We start from the raw sequence: 24,462 nt of genomic DNA, 5'->3' as shown, positions 1-24,462 counted from the left end.
CATCTAAACTTGTCAACTGGTTTTAGAGAGAACAGCATGGTAATAGTAGTGTACACGTAGGTCATAACGAAATGGTGACTCAGAAATGAAAGCCTTCCTATCTAGCAACCATTGCTTTGGATCTTATAAATTATTAGGAACTTTTCTTTTTTGTTGTCTTTTGGGAAGTATATTACATTGAGCTTTATCTCTTATTCCTGAATGTTTAATTAACTATACTAGCAAGGCACAGCATTCCTCAATTTTCCTTAGTTATACAATCAACTACCAGTCTGTGACAGCAAGATGAACTAGATGGTCAACCTCAAATTCCTGGGAAACATCTCTATAGTAGCAGCTCAAGAAATCAAAGTAACTAGGATCAGAGTGTGTGATTTAGCCACCAACCATGGACACACATTTGGAGACATCATAGTTATGATACTGCTAGCCCCACCTTATCTTGAAGAGACTGGGAAATGGATTATTTTGATATTCTTGGGATGGTGGGAAAATCGGGGCAATGTTGGCATTTTAGGTGGGTTCTTTTGGCCCTAGTTCTGATAGAAGAAGAGATATTGCTTTCAAGTACTGTTATGGATAGTGAGTGAACTTGGAAGACCAACAGATGCTATCTAGATCCTGCTTAAGAGCACTAATGGAAAGGAAGGAATGCTGGGAAGATGACAGGTTACCCCTTCAGTGAATGTAAACTGATCAAGTTCAATATTATTGATAGAACCTGCCTAGATGCTATGATACGAACTTGGCTTCCAAGAAAATCAGAACAGTAACAAGTGTTAAAGACCCTGAACCTGATGACCTGTACCAAGATTTTTAGGCAGAGAGATGAACAACTTCTAATTGAAACAAATAACAAAAAAGAACTAAAGGAATGGCCTGTAATTTCAGAGTTATTATTAATATCATTTTTAAGAAAAAAGGTGATAAAGTTGCTGCAATCATTTGTCTTCACCTCTGTAAGTGCTGTGATCCTGGCTGATGTTTTTTGGACTGGTTAGTACATTGGTTCATTTCAGTTGAATCTGGGAATTATAGCATGCTTCTAGGCTACAATACTAGTATAGCCGATTTGTTCTTAGCATCATGGCCAATTTGAGAGAAAAGAGGGAACGATATCATAAAGATCATGAGATGACAGAATGGCCAGGATGGGACTTTAGAGGTTGTCTGGTTATATATTTGGAGCTGAACTTGCCTAAAAGTCATGGAGGTAGTAAAGTAACTGAGTCAAGATTTGAAGCCAGGTTTTCAAATCTGAGACTTGTCTTATTGTACCTAGCTGCCCAATAATATCCAAGTTCTGAAAACCACTGAAAGATACAAATCTCCATTAAATCAATATTAATGTTGTAGATGTTCCCAGGACATCTCTCCTTGGTTCTTTCTCAGCCATCCCTTGATGATCTCATCTGTTCTCATGGCTTAAGCTATTGTTTCTATGTGAATAACTCCCTTTACAAAGGAACTGGTTGTCACTCCTGCTCAAACATCTGTGTGTCCCTATTACCTGCTAAGTAAAGTTCAAAATCCTGTGCCTACTTGTAGAAGCAGTTTGGTACAGTGGAAACAGTATTGGATTGGGTAGCACAGGACCTGGCTTCAAATCCTGACTGCCACTGTTTTTGTGACTTTGGGCAGGTCACTTAATCTTGGAGTGTATCAGTTCTTCATCTGTGAAGTGATGAGGTTTCACTAGATGATCTTTAAGGTTCCTTTCAGGGTTAGATCTGTGATCTGCCAGAATGCCCTGTACTTCTCCATCAAACACTGCATGTCCAGAACAACTTGTTTTCTTCCCCCTAAGATCTACTCTTTCCTCTAACAGCATCATATTCTCCTAAGTTGCTTGTGCTAAAACTTGGTGTCATCCTTGCCTTCTGCCTCTCCCCAAATCTTGGTAATTCTACCTCTGCAATATTTCTGAATTCCACCCCTTCTTTCCATTGCCACTATTGTGGCTCTTATCCAGACTCTCATTACCTCTTGCCTAGACTGTTGCAAGTCACTTAACCAGTTTCTTTACCTTTGATTTCTACCGATCTCTATTTCATTCTTCATACCTCTACCACATTCTCCTAATGCGCAGCTCTGATCACATTCCCAACTTTTTTATCTAGTTAATAGGTTCCTACCTTCTCTGATCAAAAGAAAAATTGAGTTCCAAGGTACTGTGCAACCAACCCTTCAGTTTGGGTCCTAGACCTTTAGTGGTTCTGTTGCCTACTGAATAAAGTTCAGATTCCTTATCTTAACATTAAAGGCCTTTCAAAGTCAGTCTCCAACTCAGCTTTGCAGCCTTTTTCTTCACTTATATCCAATCACTTCTCTATGCTCTGTCCGAACTGGACCAGTCATCATTTGGTAAACATCCAATGCCTGTTGCTTTTGATCATTTTCTTCTCTTCCCCCCAACCTCCCACCCTCACACATCAGTCTCCGCTTCTTGAAATTCTAGGATCCCTTCAGTCGGACCAGGGGCAATATAGCCTCCCCCACAAAGCCATCCCTGAGTACCCCTTTGGAAGTGATCTCACCTTACCTAGTAACTTGAATAGGACATTTTCTTTTAGCACTTTAACCATATTCTCGTATGTATTTAGAATGTAAATTAAGTGTAAGTCCCAGTGTCTATTGGTTCTTTGGCTACAATGTTGAGCAAATGTTTATTGCGTTGAATTATACTCATTATTGTATCATAAGTTTCTGCAAGGGATCAAGGCTTAGTAGTAGTAGTAGATGTTGTAACTTAAATTTTGAAATGAATGAATGGATGCGGTTTCTTTAAGTCCTAGAGCCACTTAGTTTTATAAATGTCTGGATTAAGATTGATGGCAACTCTAAATTTTTCCTTTTTGATCAGTTAAGGTGTAGGGACTCCTTAACATTTTTTTTAATAAATAAAAGTATTTTATTATTTTCCAGTTACATATAAGGGTAGTTTTCAACATTTGTTTTCATAGGATTTTTAGTTCCAAATTTTTCTCCCTCCCTTCTCCCCAAGATTGAAAAGCAGTTTGATATAGGTCATATATGTGCAATCACATTAAACATATTTCTGCATTAGTCATCTTGTGAAAGAAGAATCAGAGCACAAGGGGAAAACCTCAAAAAAGAAGGAAAAGAACACTCCAAAAGTAGAAACAGTATGGTTCAATCTGCATTCATAAAACACAGTTCTTTGGGGGCAGCTAGGTAGTGCAGTGGATAGAGCACTGGCTCTGGATTCAGGAGGACCTGAGTTCGAATATGACCTCAGACACTTAATACTAGCTATGTGACCCTGGGCAAGTCACTTAACCCCAATTGCCTCACAAAGACAAAAACAAAAACACAGTTCTTTTTTCTGGATGTTGAGAACGTTTTCTATCATGAGTTTTTTGAAATTGTTTACGATCAGTGCACTGCTGAGGAGCCAAGTCTATCACCATTGTTCATCACACAATGTTGCTATTACTGTATACAATGTTCTCCTGGTTCTGCTCCTCTTAGTCAGCATCAGTTCATGTAAGTCCTTCTAGGTTTTTCTGAACTCCTGCTCATCGTTTCTTACAGCACAAAAGTATTCCATTACATTCATATACCACAACTTGTTCAGCCATTCCCCAATTGATGGGCATTCCCTCGATTTCCAATTCTTTGGACTCCTTAACTTGATTGTAAAATTGGTAACCACCAAGAGAAGCAAAAATAGATATTTTTGGAAGCCTTTATGAGTTGTAAGAACTGTGCATCCCAGCCAAAATTTATAGAAACAGGAAAACAAACTATTTATTGACTGGTTAAATAAAAAGTGACCTTCCAGTCAGCAATGTTAGGTTTTTTAAAGCATGTGCTTTGTGCTTGTGTTGAGAGTAGGGGGAGAATGGTGGTAGGAGTATCTCAATTGAAGGTAAGAAAGGAAAGGATATAAAGGCAATAGAGACATTCCTACTCTTTAGGGTGTGAGGCTGAGCCTTAAAGCAGTTTCTCCAGTTGTGAAGCTGATGAAGCTGTACCCCTCACATCTATCGGGACAAAAACTTTACTAAGTTTTTTTTTACACAGTTCCATTATTGTGCCAAAGGTTTGGCTATATTGAATAGAGGAGAGTGGTTGATTTGTTTTTAATTTTTCCAAACTTTTCTTAGCATCCCAGGATTATAGATTTAGAACTGGAAGGGACCTCGAAAATTATCGAGTTCAACAGCACATTTTACAGATGAAGAAATGACAAGGTCACACAACTCACAAGTAGCAGAGGCCAGGCTAGAACCCAGGACCTCTGATACTAAATCCAGTCTTCTTTCCACTACATCACACTGCCTTTTCTAGGTACTGCCCTTGGTGGCTGTATGTCTCGAAGGAGAAAAGTTTTTTATTTACATTTTGTGCCTACTGCACCCTTTTCTAAGCAACTCTGCTGAGTCTCACCAAAGGAGTCGAGTGGAAGACACTCTGCTTTGATATATCCTCTTCAATTACAGTAATCTCCTTTGTTGACCCCTTTATCAGTTGAATGTAGGCCGGAGTAGGGAGCTTGAAGGGAAGTAGGTTTGATTCAGTCTCCACACTTAATTCAGCTACCTGGAAATAGCTTTTAAAATCAAAATATTTCATTCCCTCTCTCTCCTTCTGCCACAGTAGGTATAAATCAACAGCAGATAGAAAGAGTTGCTCATTTTAGAGCTTGGTGGTGGTGTCTTAGAGGAGTGAGAGATGAAAAGTTGGTCTGGGGGTAGGCTAAGGAAACTGGAATAGTTTTATGCTCCTCTTGACTCAGTGTGTGTTCATATTAGTTTATCAGAAATGTTATGACTTTTTTTCTAAACATGATCAATTTATTAGGCTGGCAATAACCAATAAATTGGACCAGTGACCTCAATGACCAAAGACCAAGTGTTATGACTTCTCGGAATGGTAGGTATGTTCATTTTTAAAACTTTTTCAAACATTTAAAAATCCTTAAAGGAGTCATTTAACCTTTCTGGACCTCAGTTTCCCCATCTAAAAAATTAGAGAGATTGACTAGGTGACCTCTAAAATCACTTTCAGCTCTAATATTCTATGATTTTATTGATCTCACTGCCTACCTTCATCTGCTTGGCCAGAGGCCAAGGGGTTAGTAATGAAAGGTTCTCCCTGGGATCTCTAGCCTTATAGTGAACTGCTTTCTCTGCCCACCCAGAAGCAAAACACTCTTCTAAACAAACAAACATGGATCTGTTCTGACTCCCTCTTAGTGCATATATAGACAAAGATATATGTATGTATATAAAATCTTCCTCTTAAGCCGCTCCCCCATTTCATGTCTCAACCTTTTCCAGTATCAGGACCCTTTTTGAGATTCAGGTATATTTCATGGATCCCCACATGATATTAGTTTTCTTTGCGGGGAGGGCAGGGCAATGAGGGTTAAGTGACTTGCCCAAGGTCACACAACTAGTAAGTATCAAGTGTCTGAGGCCGAATTTGAACTCAGGTCCTCCTGAATCCAGGGCCAGTGCTTTATCCACTGTGCCACCTAGCTGCCCCACAGTTGTCTTTTTAATATTCACTGACTGAAAAGACATGACAAAGAAGCTACTGTGACCTAATGAAATCTTTTAAATGAATTTGGATTATTAATCACAGCATCTGTACATTTGAAAAATAGTAATACATGTTATGACATTCATTGTATAGTAATTTAAATATTTTTCTTTTTTCTTATGAACTTAACACGAATATTTCAGTAGACAGAAATAAAAAAGAATAACAGGTGAGATGGAATCTTTGGTATATACGATTTTTCTTTCTTCTAGTACATGCAACTTTTTTTCAATTCAAATTTAACATAGTAGTAGCAACAATCCCCTGTTTGTCTTTTTCTGAATGCCCTCTCTTCTGTGTATTTTTAATTATTGACATTATTTTCTCAACTCACCCTTCCCATTCCCCCTCTCCATGGGAAAACAATGTCCCTTGTAATAAGTTGTTCAGTCACGTCCAACTCTTCATGTCTGCAAGGACCATACTGTCCATAGGGTTTTTTTGGCAAAGATACTGGAATGGTTTACCATTTGGTTAAGTTATTTGCCCAGGGTCACACAACTAGAGTGTGTCTGAGGTTGGATTTGAACTCTGGTCTTCCTGGCTCCAGGCCCATCATTCTATCCACTGAGCCACCTGGCTGCCTGCTAGGCAAACAGAGATTGTGACTTGCCTAGGGTCGCTCAGATAGTGTCTGAGATTAGATTTGAACTCAAGTCTTTCTGACTCTAGGCCCAGCCCTTTATCTACTGAGCTATCTAGATGTCCCAGTAAATAGAGTCAGGCAAAAGAGACACAAATATTGGCTGACTGAAAATATCTGTCTCCTTCTGCAACTCTGTGCCAAGAAGTACATTTCCCCAGTAGTATTTTGGAATAGTAATTAGTCATCCTAATGATTATATCTTGTGAGTCACTGTATAAATTGACCACTTGACTCTACCCATTTCACTCTGCATCAGTTTGTACAAATCCTCTCAAAATTTTTTGAATCTGTCTCTTTCATCATTTCTGATGCTGTCTGGGGACTAGATGGTTGCATCTGTTGCCGAACTCTCAGGTCCTTCTCCAAGACAAACAAAGCTCCTAGGCCTCTGACCAGGCTCAAATACCTCTGCCTGCTGTGAGGCAGGTGTCCTGGCATCACATGGGACCTATCACCACCACCTCTCAGGAGGTTGAAATTCAAAGGAGAACCTCCAGTAGTCAAATCTTATGCTTTCTTCAATGGACTTTTTTTTTCTAACCCTCTTTCTGGATTTACTCTTAAATTGTCAGCATACTTCTGTCCCCTTATACTGCCCCATACCAGTAATTGTGAATCCCCAGCTGGCAATTTCCATCTTCAATTTCATTCTCCCTTGTGACTGTCTGCCTCACCCCTACCACTATAATGTACCTCTGTACATCTTCATACCTCTTGTATCCACCGTGCCTTCTGGAATGCTTATTTGTTAGTCAACAAACTTCTTTTCATCTTAAACCTCATTGTTTCTCACTCATTCCATCTTCTGCAACTTAACACAGAGCTCCTTCCTGATAACACTGCTTCTCTCTATATTTTCTCAGGTACCAGCTACATTTTCTCTCTTCTCCTCCTAATTTACTGATCTCCCTTCTCCCCCCTCCTCCCATTTTCCTCTTCCCCCTACTTGAATCCATCTTCCATTCCTTGTTCTCCAGGCCACTCCCAGACTCTCCTCCTACATCATTCACTAAGCAATCTCTCTCCCCTTGAGATTAATTTGTATTAATTTTAAATTTCTTATTTAGTATTAATAATGCAAAGATGATTAATAGACTAATGACATCTCCAATCTGCTTGATCTGTTTCCCATCTGCCCAGCAAATGGTATTTTCTATGGCAACATTATTGGTTATTGGTCTATTAACTTCGAAATTCCTGTTCTTAGGTCAGGTTAAAACTTCCATCTTGAACCCCACGATGTTTTACATAGAAAGGGAGAGTAATCTCTGACATGCACAGACAACATATATTAATCACTTGTCAGGAGGCAGTGTCATCTTTCCTTCAATTAAAAAAATCACCTGGACATTTTAACACCTATGAAATAATGTTACAATGGGTGTTTGCTGGGATCAGAGAGGCACAGAGGTGAAAATCAACAGGACAATCAAAGATAGATCAGAAACGGCAAAATAACTATCGAGACTGCCCAGCATCATTGCTGACTGCAACTTGTATTAGTTTTATACATACACACCTACACACGTATGTATACATGCGTACGTGCTGTTTTTATGTTACAAAGTAGTTGGGGAGGAAGGGCACTGGCATTTTGGGGAAGAGAGTCCTGCAGAGGATGGCACCTGAAGAGAGGGCCTCTATGAGGCCAGGATAAGAAGGGGAGGATAGTGCTAATGCATAGAGACTGGTGGTGTAAGGAGGGCACAGAGAGAAGCCCAGTTTAGCTGGATGTCCAGATTCCAGAGGGAGTGTGAAGTCCAGTGTAGATGGAAAGCTAGGCTGCAGCCAAGTTGTGCAGGGCTCTACAAGCTAAACAGAGGAGCTGGTGTTTTATCTTCGAGGCAATAAGAAGCCCTGGAGTTGGTTGAGTAGGAAATCACATGGTCACATCTCTGCTTTAAGGAAAATGACTTAGAAAAATTTTCCATTTTTGTCTTCTTTGACCTTCTGATAGGTGTAAAGTGAAACCTCAGAGGTGATTTAATTTGCATTTTTCTTCTTATTAGTGAGTTGGAGCAGTTTTTCACATGGTGGTTGATACATTGGATTTCTTCAAAAGAAATGGTTTTAAGAATTCCTAAGGACCCACTTGAGCTAATTGGAAATGCCTGGGGGTGTTTTGAAACCAGGGTTAGAAATCATTATACTAAGAAATTTGGTTGCATAAATTTGTATGAATAAGTGACCAGAAGAGAACTGTCACAGTTTTGTGTAAAACTTAGGTAGATGGAACTTTTTTTTTTTTTTGGTGAGGCAATTGGGGTTAAGTGACTTGCCCAGGGTCACACAGCTAGTAAGTGTCAAGTATCTGAGCCCCGATTTGAACTCAGGTCCTTCTGAATCCAGGGCCGGTGCTTTATCCACTGCGCCACCTAGCTGCCCCCATAGATGGAACTTAATATCCTGAAATCCTCTTCTCTTAAGGACCTGGCTTAGGAGGCTGGACCCTGGCCTTGTTTGGAATAAGCACTAGTCAAGTAGACAAAGAAGGAATGAGCAGAGTAATTGAAAAATCCCCTTCAGCCTCTCTTCCTTCTCCTGATAATGACAATTGATTGTCTTTCCCAGCCTCTTTGCCCTTAACCTGTTGACTGCTTCCTGTCCAGTAGGCCTTAAAAGCAGCCCTTCCTCTTCGTCCTTAGAATAAGGTCTGGGGGGGGGCAGCTAGATGGCGCAGTGGATAGAGCACCGGCCCTGGATTCAGGAGTACCTGAGTTCAAATCCGGCCGCAGACACTTAACACTTACTAGCTGTGTGACCCTGGGCAAGTCACTTAACCCCAATTGCCTCACCAAAAAAAAAAAAAAAAAAGAATAAGGTCTCGGTCTGGGGAAAAAAGTCAGAATTTTTCTCTCAGGAGGAAAGTCCTATTTGGGATACTGAAGTTTGACTGACTCATTTAAAACCACTGGTTTGCCATGTCTGCATATCTGAATACAAACAGGTGGAGGGCAAACAAGGCTGGACATGTGGGGAGAGAATAGCTAAGGGAATTCTGGTTATGGGTTATTTTTAGCTAGGTATATATAAACTAATAATTTCCTGATTAAAACCTTCACTTAAGTAATTCTCTTGGATAGTCTCCAGTAGACTTAAATAATTTTATTTAACTTTTGGGGGCCTTAGCTCATCTGTAAAAAGAGGGGAGTGGTCTCTTTCAGTTCTGATAATTATATAATGATGATGATGATAATAATATGATGATGATGATAATAATAGCTAACATTTATATGGCACCTGCTAAGTGCTTTACTATTATCTCATTTGATCCTCACAACAATCCTGGGAGGGAGGTGCTATTCTTTTTTCCATTTTTCAGTTGAGGAAACCCAGACAGAGTGACTTGACCCAGGATCACACAGCTAGGGAGTATCTGAAATTGAACTCAGGTCTTCTTAACTCCGGGGCCAGTATTCTATCCACTGTGCCACCTAGCTGCTGTAAGTTCATTGCAGACCTCACAGTCTGAATAGGGACTTCAGAAAATTAATAAGCTGTTTGGAACAGCTTAACCATTTTGTAAGATAGATTTGCAGATATCCCCAGAAATCTTAAATATCGAGCGTGATTTAAAAGCCACAGTAAATCTAAAGTCTTTCATTTCAAATGAATTTCCTTTTATAGGAACGTAGTTTGAGTTATTCTTCCTGATTAGAGCACATTTAATACAGTCATGGTGTAATTGACTTCAAAATTTGTCAGCTGGTGAAAATGACAAATGTATTTTAGAAGGATTTTAACAAATCCTTCATATGCTCCCCCCCAAAAAGAAAGAAAGAATAGACTCATTCCTGGAGTCAAGCACCCTGTGCCCAATGGGAACTGAATAAATTAATTTGTGGTGGCTATTTATTTTCATTTTGCTATCCAAATAGTAGTAAGTACAAAAGTAGAAACAAGCAAACTGATTTGCTGGGATAGTAAAGACAACCAGAACCTTATTGAAGTTGTGACTCCTCCATTTTTATTTGTAAAACCTCCAACCTAAATCTTTACTAGTCACTATTCCCTTTGCTACTGAATAAAAAAATACTCCTTTTTAGTTTCTCGTTTTGCCTTTTTGTAGACAAGATTCTGAAGAGAACTAACATAGGGCTGGAACTGCACATTTTATCTGCATTGACTTGAAGAGGAGCAGCTGTGGGTGACAGTTTAGAACTGCTGAATAAGTATTTATCATTGGCATCGCTTGAGATGAAGCTCTTGGAAATGATTGTTCTTGGGTGCAGCTTTAGGGGGATTATTAGTGTGCTAGAACTAGTTGTCATGGAGAAGTGTTCTTCCTTTCAAGCTTGCTTGCCTTCCTTTCTACCCTGTTAGAGGAAAGTCTTAGGTAGGACAGTTTGAGGAGTTTTTAGGGGGCAAAGTGTCAGTGTTTGATTGCTCTCTGAAAATCATTAATAGCTAACATCCAGTATTCAAAAAAGACCTCAGATTTCTGATGTCATCTTTTTTATGTACTAAATGCTTCTAAAAACAATTTGTGTATGGTGATCCCGAGTCCAAATAACCCTTCATTGTTGGTGATTTGCTCCATTGTGATACTTTGCTTCAGCCTGGAATAGAATATTATAGGGTAAACAGTTCCTCAAAAAAGTTTCTTCGCTCCCCCCCACCCCATGCGAGAGACTTTTAGTTTAATGAAGCTTCTCGAAACTTAGTATTTCCATAGCCACAGTCTATCTTATTTTTAAAATACCTTCCCAATGTCATATTTTCATTATACAAAAGTATTTTGCCCAAACTTGTCTTTTATTCATTTACATTCTTTATTCAGTCCCCTTTATCTAGACTCCTATAATTCCTATCCTCCTGTGGATTAAGAAGCAACATTATTTTTAGGCTAGTATTTAAAAATATGGTTTCTTTAGTGGGTCTTGGCTCTCAGGTATAGGGAGTGCCTTAAAAAAAATCATTTTCTGCAGAGATTAATGTCTCTTTCAAAAATGGATCTTTTGGGGGTTGACCAAGCTTTTCAGTGAGTGCTCTACTTGGGTTTACCCTTGACCTTCTGAAACTCTCAGCTTATATAGAATAGAGGACTGTGTCTGCACCGACTACACAGAACATAGTATAATTGGGTTCTGTAACCTAGCCTTGCAACTGAGTTGCTTCCAGGCATGTTTTCAGGATTTGATTTTAATCTATAAGGCTTTATGTAGTTTGAACTTTCTTCACTTTGGGGTTTAACCTTCTCCGAAGAAACTCTCAAATGAAATCTGTGTTAGGTTCTGCTAACAACCCTGAGGTTTGAATCCCAAGGGTACCAAGACAAGTAGGGGATTTGGAGAGAGCACACTTACTTGTCTGCTTTCATTCTTATACATTTGCTTGGAGACCCTGACAAATGAGGGATTAACTTCAGTGGATCGATGATCTCAAGGGTGGGAGTAAGTGATTCACACATTAAAAACAATTAATTAAAGTCTGGTATGCCTGACTATAATTCAGTTATTGTGGTTTTTATGGTACACTCCTTGGCTCTTGGCAAGTTTTGTCCTTTTTTGCCTCCATAAGAGTTCCTGCATCTGTCCCTTTTCTCATCAGTCATGAACCTTCTCCCCTAGTTCAGGCCTTCATCGTTACTCTCCTGGACTGTTGCCATAGCCTTCTAATTAGTCTCCCTTCTTCCAGGCTCTCCCCCCCTCTCTCTAATCACCCTTCCACAGAGCTGCCAAATTAGTATTTCTAAAACACAGATCTGACCACATCTTTTCCCTACGCAGAAATCTTCGGTGAATCCTTGTCTCTAGGATAAAATCCCAAATCCCCCAGCCTGGCATCTAAAGCATTTTTTCAAGGAATTTTGTATGATTTTGACATATGGATGGGTAGAGCTTTTAAGGCATTGTTTTGCTCTATAGAATCAAATGCTATTTTATAATTAGATACTTATTCTCTGCATTTTCCATCTTTCAGTCGCTTGTGGGACTAATGATCTGGTCTACCATAGGATATTCTTCAAAGAAGCTTGCTTCTTCCCTTCTTTTAATGTTGTTTTTTGGTTCCCTTCTTCTGTTGACCTTTACTTCCATTTATTTGCACTTATCTCTTTGTTTCTTTGGTAAGGTTTACCACTGTGAATTCAAGTTTTTCTATTCTGCCAATTATTTTTGCCACACACACCATAAATAATTCTTTCACGATTCTTATTTCCCTTTTAAACTATTCAGGAACAAACTGCTGGGGTTTCATGTTCTCTTGGGAATCCACAGGGTCCTCTGCCTCAGCAGGTGATGACTTGTTTTCTTTCTTTGTCTTGCAATATTTATTCAGAAATGTCTGGATGCATTTAGATGATCTGGAAGCTATCTTCCCTTCTGATGATATCTTCCCTGTTGGTTTATCTGCTTATGTTCAAGATCTTGAACTGAGGTATCCTCCTGAAATTGTTAGTAATTTAAGTCTTTTTCCTTTATATGACTTTATATCACTTTGACGCCTTTATTTTTTTAATCATAAAAGTATTTTATTTTCCAGTTACATGTAAAGATAGTTTTCTAAATTTGTTTTCATAAGATTTTTAGTTACAAATTTTGACTCCATTATTTTTGATAGCAGTTACCCAGGGCTGGACCTCAAAACTGTCTCAGCTCCTTCCCATGCTGGGGAATTCATGTTTTACTGGTCTTAGTTTCTGCCCCAGTTGACTTCTGGGGGAACAGAACTGGACCCACCTAGCTGCCTGCCCTGTGCCCTTTCCCCTCTCCCCTCAGACCTAGTGTAGTGTTGCATACAGTCCTGCCCCAGTTCCTTTTATTCCTCAGTTCTCTGAGGACTGCCATGCTGCAGTCTCAACCAGAGCAAGCTTCTCTGTGTTTTGGTTTTCTGTGGCACAGGGTTGAGGTAGGGTGTGGGGTGTGGGAATTGAGTCCTGGTGCATGCCTGCCAGAGTGGGGTGGCTGTTGGAAGAGGGGGTACTGAGTACATTAGGTTTTAGGGATTAGCCTTTTCTGCTGTCATATCATTGACTTATCTCTTTGGGGTTCTTAGTCTAAGACTAGACTATGGAGAGAGCTGAAGTTGAAAACTCTTGCCCGTAATTCCTATTTTAGAGAAATTTGAGATGTGAGCATTGGAGAGTCTTCCATCTTGTTGGTTATTTGACCCAGAACTCCTGTTCCTTTTTCACTTCTTTGTCAGTGATGCCTTCAGTTTGTGTGTAGGTTTTGCTCACAGAAGTTTTATATAGTTAGGAATGCAGGGTTGGTAGGTCTTAATACTCTCTCATTCACCTTGTTTTAGTAATAAACAATATTGTTCAAGACTTTTCTCCCATGCCTTTGGTGTCTTTCTTTCCTTCAGATTTCTTAAGAATTGATCCCTTAACACCTTCAAAATTGTGTTCTCTCCAACATGGTTCTCCTCTGTGCATCCTTGATTGAGTCCAGCCCATCTGATTGGTTTTCCATCTCTTTATAGTCAGGGAGACACTAGGTGTTAGCCAGAAAATGAAATAGGGAAAGCACTTATGAGGTTTGGAAATTTACAGAAAAGGCAGCAAAGGGGAGTATTGAGAAGGAGAAAACAGATCTGGAGTTGAGGTATTCGGCTGCAAGGAATCCCCACTGGTCTCAGAGATGCCTAAAAAACAGTTTTCTGGAACATCATAATACACTTTGAATGTCAGAAACTATATTCAAAAACATTACAGTAGTATAAGATGCTTTGAAGACTAACTTTTTTTTGTCATAGACTTTCCCTTCAAGCTTGGACAGTCTCCTAGTGACATGATAATGACAGCAACTATGCTTGTAGATTTGGGGATTGTAGAGTATTGTGGTGCACACCAGGAATTTTGTTTCTTCCTCTGGATGTGTTTTCTCTCTTGCTCTATAACCACATAGTAAATGAATGTGCCTTTTAAAGCAGACATCAGCCCCAGAGTCACTCACCTACATACTAAACACTGGCTATCCTGCAAAGCTAACTTGTAACCGAAGATAAATGGTCCTGGATATGTGGAACAAGTAGGTCACCAAAGAGATAGATGTCCATAAAGTGAAAGTTCACATGTCAACCCCTATTTTCTTCTCCATGTCTGTTTCAGTTGCCGCAGCCCAAGCAATTGCTGAAGAGAGAAGAAACCAAAGTGGCAGTGCTACTGTTCTACCCCAGCCTTCAAATATAAAGTCATCAACTAAGCCAGGTATAAGTCATGCAGTGTTTGTCATAACTCTCAAATTGTCCCGTAAATGCCAATATCCTCAGTAAACTCTATCCATTTATTTTTATATAGTGATAGACGGCTCCGTTCTGAGATCTGATGAAAGGCAAAGACTGGCAAGAGAGCGCAGAGAGGAGCGGGAAAAGCAATATGGTATATTTGAGGTTCCCCATGTGGTCTTATTCAAAATGAGTGACTGTGATCATGTCACTGTGAGATATTTCCAGGATGGCTTATTTGCTTTTTGCTAAGATGTTCACATTGTATAATACACAGATGTGTGATTAGCTATAGAGAACCCAGAGGGAAATGTTTGATTAGGTTAGATTATTTAACTTTCTTAAAGGGTAATTTCTGTTTTGGGAAAGAAAGGGAAAGGGAGAACAGTAAAGTTTTACTTTAAGACCAAGATGTTAAAATTACTTGAATCTTAACATTAATGAGATGGAATGCTAGCAGAACTAATTCTGAAGAAGGAAACACAGTAGCCAAGATGCTTCATACAGATAATACATGTCTCTCTTTGATTGCTTTGCTTATAAATATCATCTTGCATTTAGATAGTGTTTTTGGTTATAAGGCACCGCCTCTGAATAATTAGCATGACATACTGGAAAGTGCCTTGGCATCAGTCAGAAAACCTGGCCTCCAGTGCCCGCTCATACACTTAATTACTCTCTGACCTTGGGCAAGCCCCTTAATCTCTCTGAGTCTCAGCTTCTTTGTCTGTAAAATTGATATAGTAATACTACCCAGTGTAAGGACCAAATCAATGCAGATTATTCTTTTAAAGCCTGAGTTAGAAATAAAGATTTAAAATCCTATGCTGATGCCTGTGTGACGTGGAGGTGAGTAACCCTGGGTTCCAAAGCCTGTGGCAGTGAAGTGCACGTGTAGTCAGCCTTCTCCAAAGCCAGAAAAGATTCAATGGGGAAGTTGTGAGCTGCTACCTTGGCAGTGGCAGTGTGCCCCCCCCCCCCAGGATCTTCCAACCCAAATGTTCACATGGATTATTTGTGCCCAGCCTATGGTAGGGCATTCTGAGCTTGTCTGATCAGGCACTGTCGGACACACTGTGACTTGACTCTAACATAATGATGTCAATTTGGTCTTTTCTAAGAACAAAGGACAAGCAACCAACCAACCCCCCAGATGAAGTCACAGTCATTGAAATAGTTAAATAAGGATCTAAATGAGGACTCCTTCCATAACCAGAAAGAATATAGTATCTCCTATATCTTTGTTCTGTGGCCTTCCAAATCACCTGGCAAATCTAGGACTTGCCTTCATCCATACGAATTCTAAATTAACCTGGTTTTTGATGGCACAAGGTCTCTGGAGTAAAGTGGAAAAGTCTTTTTTTAAGACTGTACAGATATTATTACCGAGTCCTCTTAAGTGAGGAACTATGTGGACATGGGACAATGTTCTGCTTTTGTCCGATGTGCTATCAGAATTATCCTATGAATGTAGAAACTAGATTATTGAATATACTTTTAAAAGTAAGGTCTGTAGAAGATGGCTTGCTATTGAAAGTAAACATTAATTCCTTCATTTCCAATTTGGGAGGTGGGCAAAGGCAAGTTAATCTCCTTTTAAAATACCGTATGTTGCTCTGGCTTTTCACTTCAGTTGAAATTAGCATGAGTGTTATACTCTAATACTTCATTATATTTGTGATATATGTAATTGTGTCCTTCGGTGGTGTAGATCACTACCCATCCACACCTCCTTATTCTGTGTGACTGTTCTCTATTTTCTTCCATAAATCCACCATAGGGAGTCCACTAAATGTGGTCAGGCCTTCTTCTTAAACAGCATTTAGGCTTCCCCTGTATTATCTCTTGCTCTTATTACATGATCAACCCCCCCCCACCCCCAGCTTTACTGATCATGCATCACACTTCTTGTGTGCAAGTCATTGTTAGTAATATACTCTAGGTTATTCCTCTCCACCATGACACAAACACATCTTTCCATTGCCATTTGGGTCACCTGCCATTTTGATTCTGGGAAAATCATGCTATTCCATTATTCACAGTTACATAACTTCACTAGGAAAAATATTAATGTTAAAAAGGTGTCTTTTTGTTTCAGGGATCAGCTTGGGAAGAGTTTACCAAAAGCAATCCAGCTTTCTCTCATTCTACTATTCCACTTAGGGCCCAGGTTGTTGTCTGTCTTCAAGTGTCTGTCCTCAATACATGTACATGTACTTATTTTTTGATTTTGATTGTCGAGTCATTGGTGTCTTAGAGAGCCGATTCTGAAATAATTCCCACATTGGTAACACGTTTTTGCCTGTCTCTTATAATCCAGTTAATTTCATTTTCTGTGGTGATGAGAGTAGGACAAGTCCAATTCCTTCTAACTCTTCTTGAAGAAAGTCTTGTGATATATTCTGGTCAGTTTTCTATATAGTCTACAAGTTTTTAGCCTCTTTCTTTTCTTAATCTTCCTGAACTATATTTTATGATGTTTTTTTTTTCTTTTTTTTTTTGGTGGGGCAATGACGGTCAAGTGACTTGCCCAGGGTCACACAGCTAGTAAGTGTTAAGTGTCTGAGGCTGGATTTGAACTCAGGTCCTCCTGAATCCAGAGCCGGTGCTTTATCCACTGTGCCACCTAGCTGCCCCTCTTATGATGTATTTTCAACCTTCTCCCCTATGCCCACCTTTGCATCTAAGTCACTAGGTATTAAGGTATATGTTGACTTAATTTGGTGGATTGCTAATTGAGTTCTTGGAATTTCTTTACCCTCTCATCCTTGCAACAGGTGTTGGAACATAAGTTACAATTATATTTTTTTCCTTTTGTTTATTATGAGCAGTGCAAAATGAAATGCCCAATTGTCCCCTGAAATGATGCTTATTGTTGTCTTTGGACACACGCTGAAACACACTCTGCCAGAGCCTTTATTTGCCTCTAAAATAAACTTGTGAGCTATCCTTCCAGTTTGCTTTACTTTCCTTATAGTTTTCCTTCTTTTCATTTATAGTGAGAATGTTAATATGCTTTAAATCTTGTACTATAAACCCATAGAATTTCAAAGTTGGAAGGGACTTCAGAGACCATCTATTCCAAGCCATGAAGTAAAGGAATCTCCACTGTAACATACCTGGTGCCCCTTGAGGCATCCCATTCTACTTTTAGATAGTGCTTATTTGTTGTTGGGAAATTTTTTCTAATGTCAAGCTTAGAGTTGCCTCTGCCCATTGTTCTTGGATTTGTCCACTGGGGCCAAACAGAAAAAGTCTGATGCCTCTTCCTTATGATAATATATCAAGTCCTTGAAGATACCTATCAAGTCTCCCTTGAGTCTTTCTTTTTTTCCTCCAGGCTAAACAGGACTAGTTCTTTCAGCTAATTTTCACATGACATGGATTCAAGTCCCTTCACTGTCCTGATTGAAACATCCCTCCTTCCCCATATTCTCCAGTTTATCAGTGTCCCTTTAAAATGTTTTTATTATCATTGACCTTCTTAAACTCTGGTGCCTAGAATTCAACCCTGCTCCAGAGGAGGTCGGATGAGGAAAGAGTACAGTGGGACTACCACCTCTTTATGTTCCTGGAAGCCATGCCCCTCTTAATGCAGCGGATTGATTTGTAGTAGTTTGGGTGGCTGCCACATCACTCTACTGACTCCTAATGAGCTGATAGTCTGCTAAAACCCCAGCTCTTTTCAGAACAACTGTTGTAAAGCCCTGCCTCTCTCATTTCATGCTTGTGAGGTTAAGTTTTTTACACCCAAGAGCAAGAGTACATGTATTGTTATTCAACTCCATCTTACATTCAGCCCAATGCTCTAGTCAGTCAAGATCCTCTCGAATCCCCACTCTCCCACACACTGAGTTAGCTTCCCCTCCCAATTTTGGGGTATCTGCAAACTTGATGGACCTACTTTCCATGCCTTCAACCAAGTCATTGATAAAAATGTTAAATTGCATCTGGCCAAAAAACAATCCTCAGGGACCTCCTTTGGAGACTTCTCTCATTCGCTACTCTTGGAGTCCAGACATTCAGTCAGGTCTGACTACATCTGATGACATTGTTCTCTAATCCATCCAATCTTTCCATCTTCTTTACAAGAGTAGTTTGAGATACTTTATCAAAAACTAGGCTAAAATCTAAGGAAACTATATCCATAGCATTTTCCTTATCAACTCTAATAATAAGTCAGTCTACCATGACCCGTTCTTGATAAAACTGTGTTGGCTCTCTGTAATAACCACTCTCCTGTCTAGATATTGGCCAACCACCAAAAGGTACTGATTCATTCTAGAATTTTCCCAGTAATCATAATCAAGCTCACTGACCGATAGTTTATAGATTCTGTCCTCTTATCTTCTCATTTGGGACATTTGCCTTCCCCTACCTCCCACAGGAGGTACCTTGCCTGTTTTCCATGATTTCCAGTTGATGTTTTATTCTGTCCTGTGGCATTCTTAGCACCCTTTGTTCCCTTTTCTGCTACTTTGCCCCTTCGCTGCAGAAGTTGAAGCAATATACACTGTACTGATGGCCATTTTTATTTGTCACTGTTTCATGGGTTGTCATAGTCAAGCAGCTCAGCACCACCAGCCTGCAGATAATACCTTAGACTGGTCTTCAGGTTTCAGGCAGTCTGGGCCTGTACTTGAAGCTTTCCTACCAGAATCTGCCAAAGATTGCACTTTATTGTCATAGTTGTCAGGGACCCAGAGTTACCTAAAAGCCACACTTAGCATTGGAATAGGACTTTGTGGTAGGTAGATAACTTAATATTTGACATAAATACCTATGTTGAAATTTGGACTCAGACTAAGTTGCCAGGTTTCCAAAAAAGAAAATGGAATTCTCATGTTTGAGATCTCTAGATACAGTTGGTAGAGAACCCATAATGCACTGAATTCTGTGGTGGGTGCCTGTGTGTACTTAGGAGTCCTCAGTTACCCAGCACAAGGGACACCTAGTTTGACTTCATATGCAGGTTGTATTGTTTTAGGTAAAGGGGGCGGGGAGAATGGCACTTGCTTCGTCCTTCTCTATGTATTAAAGACAACCTGCTTTTTTTTCTATTTTTCTTTGTCAACAATGCACTTTGAACATTGTAGCTTTTAAAGAAACACAGCTACTTGAGAAAGAGAAAAAGGCAAAACTCCAATATGAAAAGCAGATGGAAGAACGACAGAGAAAGATAAAAGAACAGAAACAGAAAGAACAACAGCGACGAGCAGCGGTGGAAGAGAAAAGGCGGCAAAAGTTAGACGAAGAAAAGGTGTGTTCTGTGTTTGCTTAATGCTTGTGAACCGGGTGACCCTGGGCAAGTCACTTCACCTCTATCTGCCTCAGGTTCCTCATCTGTAAAATGGGGTAATAATACCCTTGTAGGGTTGTTATGAAGATCAAATGAGGTAATAACTGTCAAAGGGCTTAGCATAGTGCCCAACACATCTTAGGTGCTCTAGAAAGGTTTCTTCCTTTCCTTTTCCCTCACTATAGTACAACGAATCCAGGGCCACTGTTGTGTCCTACATCTGAGATATTTTTCTAATAGCCTCATGCCCTTCCTCTCATCTTTTCTCTTAGCAGCCCTTCATATGGAAAATATAGTTTCTGTCCCTTCTTTTTCCCCCTTGGCTTCCATGTTATATCTGTTGGGATATTGAGGCCCAAAACCTTCATGCTTCTTAGCTTGGAGAGTAAACTCCTGTCCAGCTAAAGGCACAAGCCTGCAGTTGGTCTGCTACATGATGGTTTAGGACACCTGGGTTAGGACACCAGGCTGTGGAGCTGGGCTAGGCTAGGCCAGGCAGGGCCAGCTCAGGGCCCTAAACTGTGATTGCTTGCATAATTTTGTCCCAGGTGCCTTGCTTTTCTCTCTTACCTTGATTTTTCTCGCTTGGCCAAGTGTAAGCTCCCTAGAATTTTTCTAGTGTTTCACTTGAACAGTGACAAGACTCATTTGAGATTTTCTCTTCACTGTCCTCTAGACAAGCCTTGATCTCCTGGCCCCTTTCCCTTTAATCTTTCCCGCTTCTGCATCAAGCAGTGAGTGTTACCCAGCCTCAGCAGATCCTATATTTTTACTGGAGTTAAAGCTCTAGATTGCTGGTCTCTCATCAAATATTTATTAAGTGCCTATACCAGGCATTGGTAATATAAATCGAAAAGTTAAATAGTCCCTGCTGTCAGAGAGTTTTCGTTCTTCTTGAGGGATACATGTTCACAGATAAGTAAAGCCGCACACACACAAAATACACAGTTAGAGGAGCACTGGCAGAATCAGAAAGGAATTCTTGACGGGAGTTAGGGGATTCCAAGACATGGAAGTGAGGAAGGCTAACATTCAGGACACAGGGACGGCCTTTACAAAGGTGTGGATGTGGAAGATCAACTGTCTTAGGTTGGGGCCAACAACCAGTTTAGGTAAAGTATGTAGGATGAGGGAGTGAGGTGCAGTAAGTCTGGAGGCTAGAGCCAGACTATGAAAGGCTTTAAATGCCAACCCGACAAGCTCATATTTTTCTAGATTCACAGGGAAGTGACATGGTCAAGCCTCCATATTAGGAATAGAAATTTGGCACCTGCATGGAAGAAGAATTTAAGAGGGGAGAGACAGAATACAGGGAGAACTCGAGGGGGGGGGGAGTGCTGTTGAAGTTGCCCAGACTAGGGCTGGTTGTGGTGAGTAGAGAGGAGGAGATAGGTGTAAGAGATGATGAAGAGGCTGAGTTGACAAGATTTAGCAACTGTTTGGATCCAGCGGTGTGAGTGAGAGTGAAGAGTTGGGGATGACTCCTGGATTGTGAATCTGGATGACTAGAAAAATGGTACTATCCCAAAAGTGTCTCTCTCTCTTTTTTTTTTTTTTTAGTGAGGCAATTGGGGTTAAGTGACTTGCCCAGGGTCACACAGCTAGTAAGTGTTAAGTGTCTGAGGCCGGATTTGAACTCAGGTACTCCTGACTCCAGGGCCGGTGCTCTATCCACTGCGCCACCTAGCTGCCCCCCCGAAAGTCTCTCTTACTGCTAAAAGTAAAGCCTACAAGATCTGGAATCTTTGGGGAATAAATCATTCTAGATAGCCAAGTTTTCAGGGATACCTCTTAAACACGAACACTTGAAAAAAATTTCACGGAAATAGTTTTTAAATGTCTTCTTCTTGAACAGAGTATATTAGACATAATTTAGTGCAATCTTGCCTCAAGGTCATCATTATGATCATTAATTATAATACTGTTTTGTAATTTAGTGATGACTTTAGGAGCTGTTTTAGCATTATAGGATTCTTTACTCCCAAACTAAGTTGCCACTGCCTTCTAGGCTCTTCGAGTTACTTTACTGGCTTTTTGTTGATTTTCTGTCTTTCCTCTTGCTTCTCCATGTTGTCACTGTGCCTGGCCCACTTCTTAATTGCTGTTTCTAATCCACTGTGGTCTTAGAAGCCAGATAAACAATCTCATTAGAATTGTGTATGTGAAGTAAGAGGCTATAGGCTCAGTGTAATTCCAATGGCCTTTCTCTAAGCAGAGCACTTTGCCGTGTTAATTTTGAGTGCTCAAGAGGTTATGGTTAAGAAATAAGGGCTTATCCCAGACAGAAGCTATGGGAAAATTATCTTGTAGGCTCTCCGTGGACTTGTTTCCACAGTATATCCTATTATTATTCCTGATATTTGAGTTCAGCTTGTGCCCCACAACAAATCCCATCCCAGTCCAGGTTGCATGATATCATCTGTAACCATCCTATTTCACATATAGAACTTGGTTTTTAGCCACAGGAACAATCAAGTGCTTTATTTATTTAGGGGTTTTTTTTGTGAGGCAGTTGGGGTTAAGTGACTTGCCCAGGGTCACACAGCTAGTAAGTGCCAAGTGTCTGAGGCCAGATTTAAACTCGGGTCCTCCTGAATCCAAGGCCAGTGCTCTATCCACTGTGCTGCCTAGCTGCCCCAAGTGCTTTATATTTTGCCCTTATTGATCTTGAGCCTTTTTTTCTGGACCATTTTTCACTTTGCTAAGACCAGATATTTCAATAAAATATAACATGCTTAAATAAGATACTTTGTCAGAGGCTCTCTTCCTTACGTAATTTTTTGTCTTGTACAATAGGGCTATGGCTACTGTGTTTTTGTGGCTATTTCTATATTAGCATCACCAAGAGCATGGACTGGAGTGTGGAGCTTAAAGACCTGATACTGACACCAAAAACTACACTGCTATTTGATTTCTCATTTTGAAGTTCCAGAAGTTGCAGTTTGTTTTAGGTTATATAGCTTGGGTGTCTTTCTCCAGATTGTTAGATGTCCATGTTTTCTGTCATACATACATATCAGACTTTGGCTTGGAATGTTTCTTATGACCAGTGTCAGGTGAGTAACTGGATTTGAGAATCAGTATCATTTGATTACAGCTTTTCTTGGAAGAATCACTCATTTGTGAGAAAACAGGGTGTATAGGAGCAGCAGTGGCACCCAAGCAGCCAGCTGAAGCTGCTCTGTTCGAGGGCAGCATGGCATGGTGGCAAGTCCTAGCCGTAGAATTGGAGGTTGCTTTGGAGTCCTGGCATGGCTCCCTCTGCTTGGGAATGTGCTCCAGGCACTGAACTTGGCTGAGTCTCCCATCCTCAGGCTGCCTCTTTTCTTCTAGCACCATGCTGAAGATAGTGCTTTTTAATGATCAAGGATTGGGGAATTGTGAGCCTTTTTTTGTGTGTGTGAGACAATTGGGGTTAAGTGACTTGCCTAGGGTCACATAGCTAGTAAGTGTTAAGTGGTGAGCTATTATTAAGAACATTTTTGTAACATAATATAGAAATCTTTGTGCATCTTTCTCATAGACAGTGTTTGTATCTAATAGAATGAAAAGTGACTTCTGCCTTTCATTAAGTGTGTGTGTGTGTGTGTGTGTGTGTGTGTGTGTGTGTGTGTGTGTGTGTTTTAAACCATTGATTGCTACTTTTTTTTTTTTTTTTTTTTTTAGTGAGGCAATTGGGGTTAAGTGACTTGCCCGGGGTCACACAGCTAGTAAGTGTTAACTGTCTGAGGCCGGATTTGAACTCAGGTACTCCTGACTCCAGGGCCAGTACTCCATCCACTGCGCCACCTAGCTGCCCCCGATTGCTACTATTTTTTGACATATTCTCTTTTTTTTGCTTCTGAAATGTTTGGTCCTCTGGATTTTCTGTCTCTTCAGAAGGCATAGACCACTCTCTTGTTTTCAGTAGCTTTATCTTAGCCCCCCAGAGAAATAGTCATTTTATCTAGGGACTTTGCAGGGATGGTGTTACTGTGATATTGTTACTGTCTGTCAAGGCAGATTTAGAGACCTTCTGTCCCTAAGGTTGGCTTTGTTTAGGTGAGTATTCCACAACATGGCATAGTATAATTTAAGAAATCTTCAAGACCAGAAGCCCATCTTATTCACTTCTCGAAACAGCATTAAAAACATTTCTGTATGGCATACCAGTCCATGTGACTATAGTTTTTAGCCCAACAAGTGGCTGGGTGGCCCAGTGGATAGAGAACTGGACTTGGAGTCAATAAGACCTGAGTTCAAATCTAGCCTCAGACTCTACTAGCTGTGTGACTCTGGGCAAGTCACTTTAACCTCTATCTGCCTCAGTTTCCTAATCTGTAAAATGGGGATCATAATAGCACCTGTCTTCTAGGATTATTGTGGGGATCAAATAAGATAACACTTGTAAAGCGCTTTGCAAACCTTAAAGCACCATATAAATGCTAGCTATTATTATTACTGATGTCACTTATAATTTAGAGTGAGGCTTTAAAATTGATTATCATCATTGAAGCTTGATTTAAAAAGAAAAACAGTTAAAGCCTGAAATTTGCCAGCCTTCATGAAATTTGTGTGTTCATAAAAAAATGCATAAACTGAGTGGCATTTTTAATGCTGAAAGGGAGTTTGTTGTTTAAGGAATCCTGCTGCTAATGATTTTATAAAACTGCCAGTCCTCCTGTTATGCTTGCGGGGTCTGCCTTTAAAATATAATTGGGGGGGATGATGATGACGACGGTAACAATACTAGACATTTATATAGAGCATAAAGATTTGTAAAGTGCTTTACATACGT

The 24,462-nt window shown here is 40.1% G+C and overlaps 1 protein-coding gene across 3 annotated transcripts in view; it reads left to right on the top strand.

Annotated features, from left to right (window-relative positions):
* MAP7D3 (MAP7 domain containing 3) overlaps positions 1-24,462 on the top strand; it is an 86,139-nt gene that overhangs the window by 5,693 nt on the left and 55,984 nt on the right. For all 3 annotated transcript variants that reach the window (XM_043974474.1, XM_043974473.1, XM_043974472.1), the window contains exons 2-4: positions 14,271-14,369; positions 14,460-14,540; positions 19,483-19,646. In XM_043974474.1, the coding sequence (XP_043830409.1) occupies positions 14,271-14,369; positions 14,460-14,540; positions 19,483-19,646 (344 nt within the window). The remainder of the gene's footprint in view (positions 1-14,270; positions 14,370-14,459; positions 14,541-19,482; positions 19,647-24,462) is intronic.

Source organism: Dromiciops gliroides, chromosome X (assembly GCF_019393635.1).
Source record: "Dromiciops gliroides isolate mDroGli1 chromosome X, mDroGli1.pri, whole genome shotgun sequence".
NCBI classification, from domain to species: domain Eukaryota; kingdom Metazoa; phylum Chordata; class Mammalia; order Microbiotheria; family Microbiotheriidae; genus Dromiciops; species Dromiciops gliroides.
This window is presented reverse-complemented; position numbering and strand designations above follow the sequence as displayed.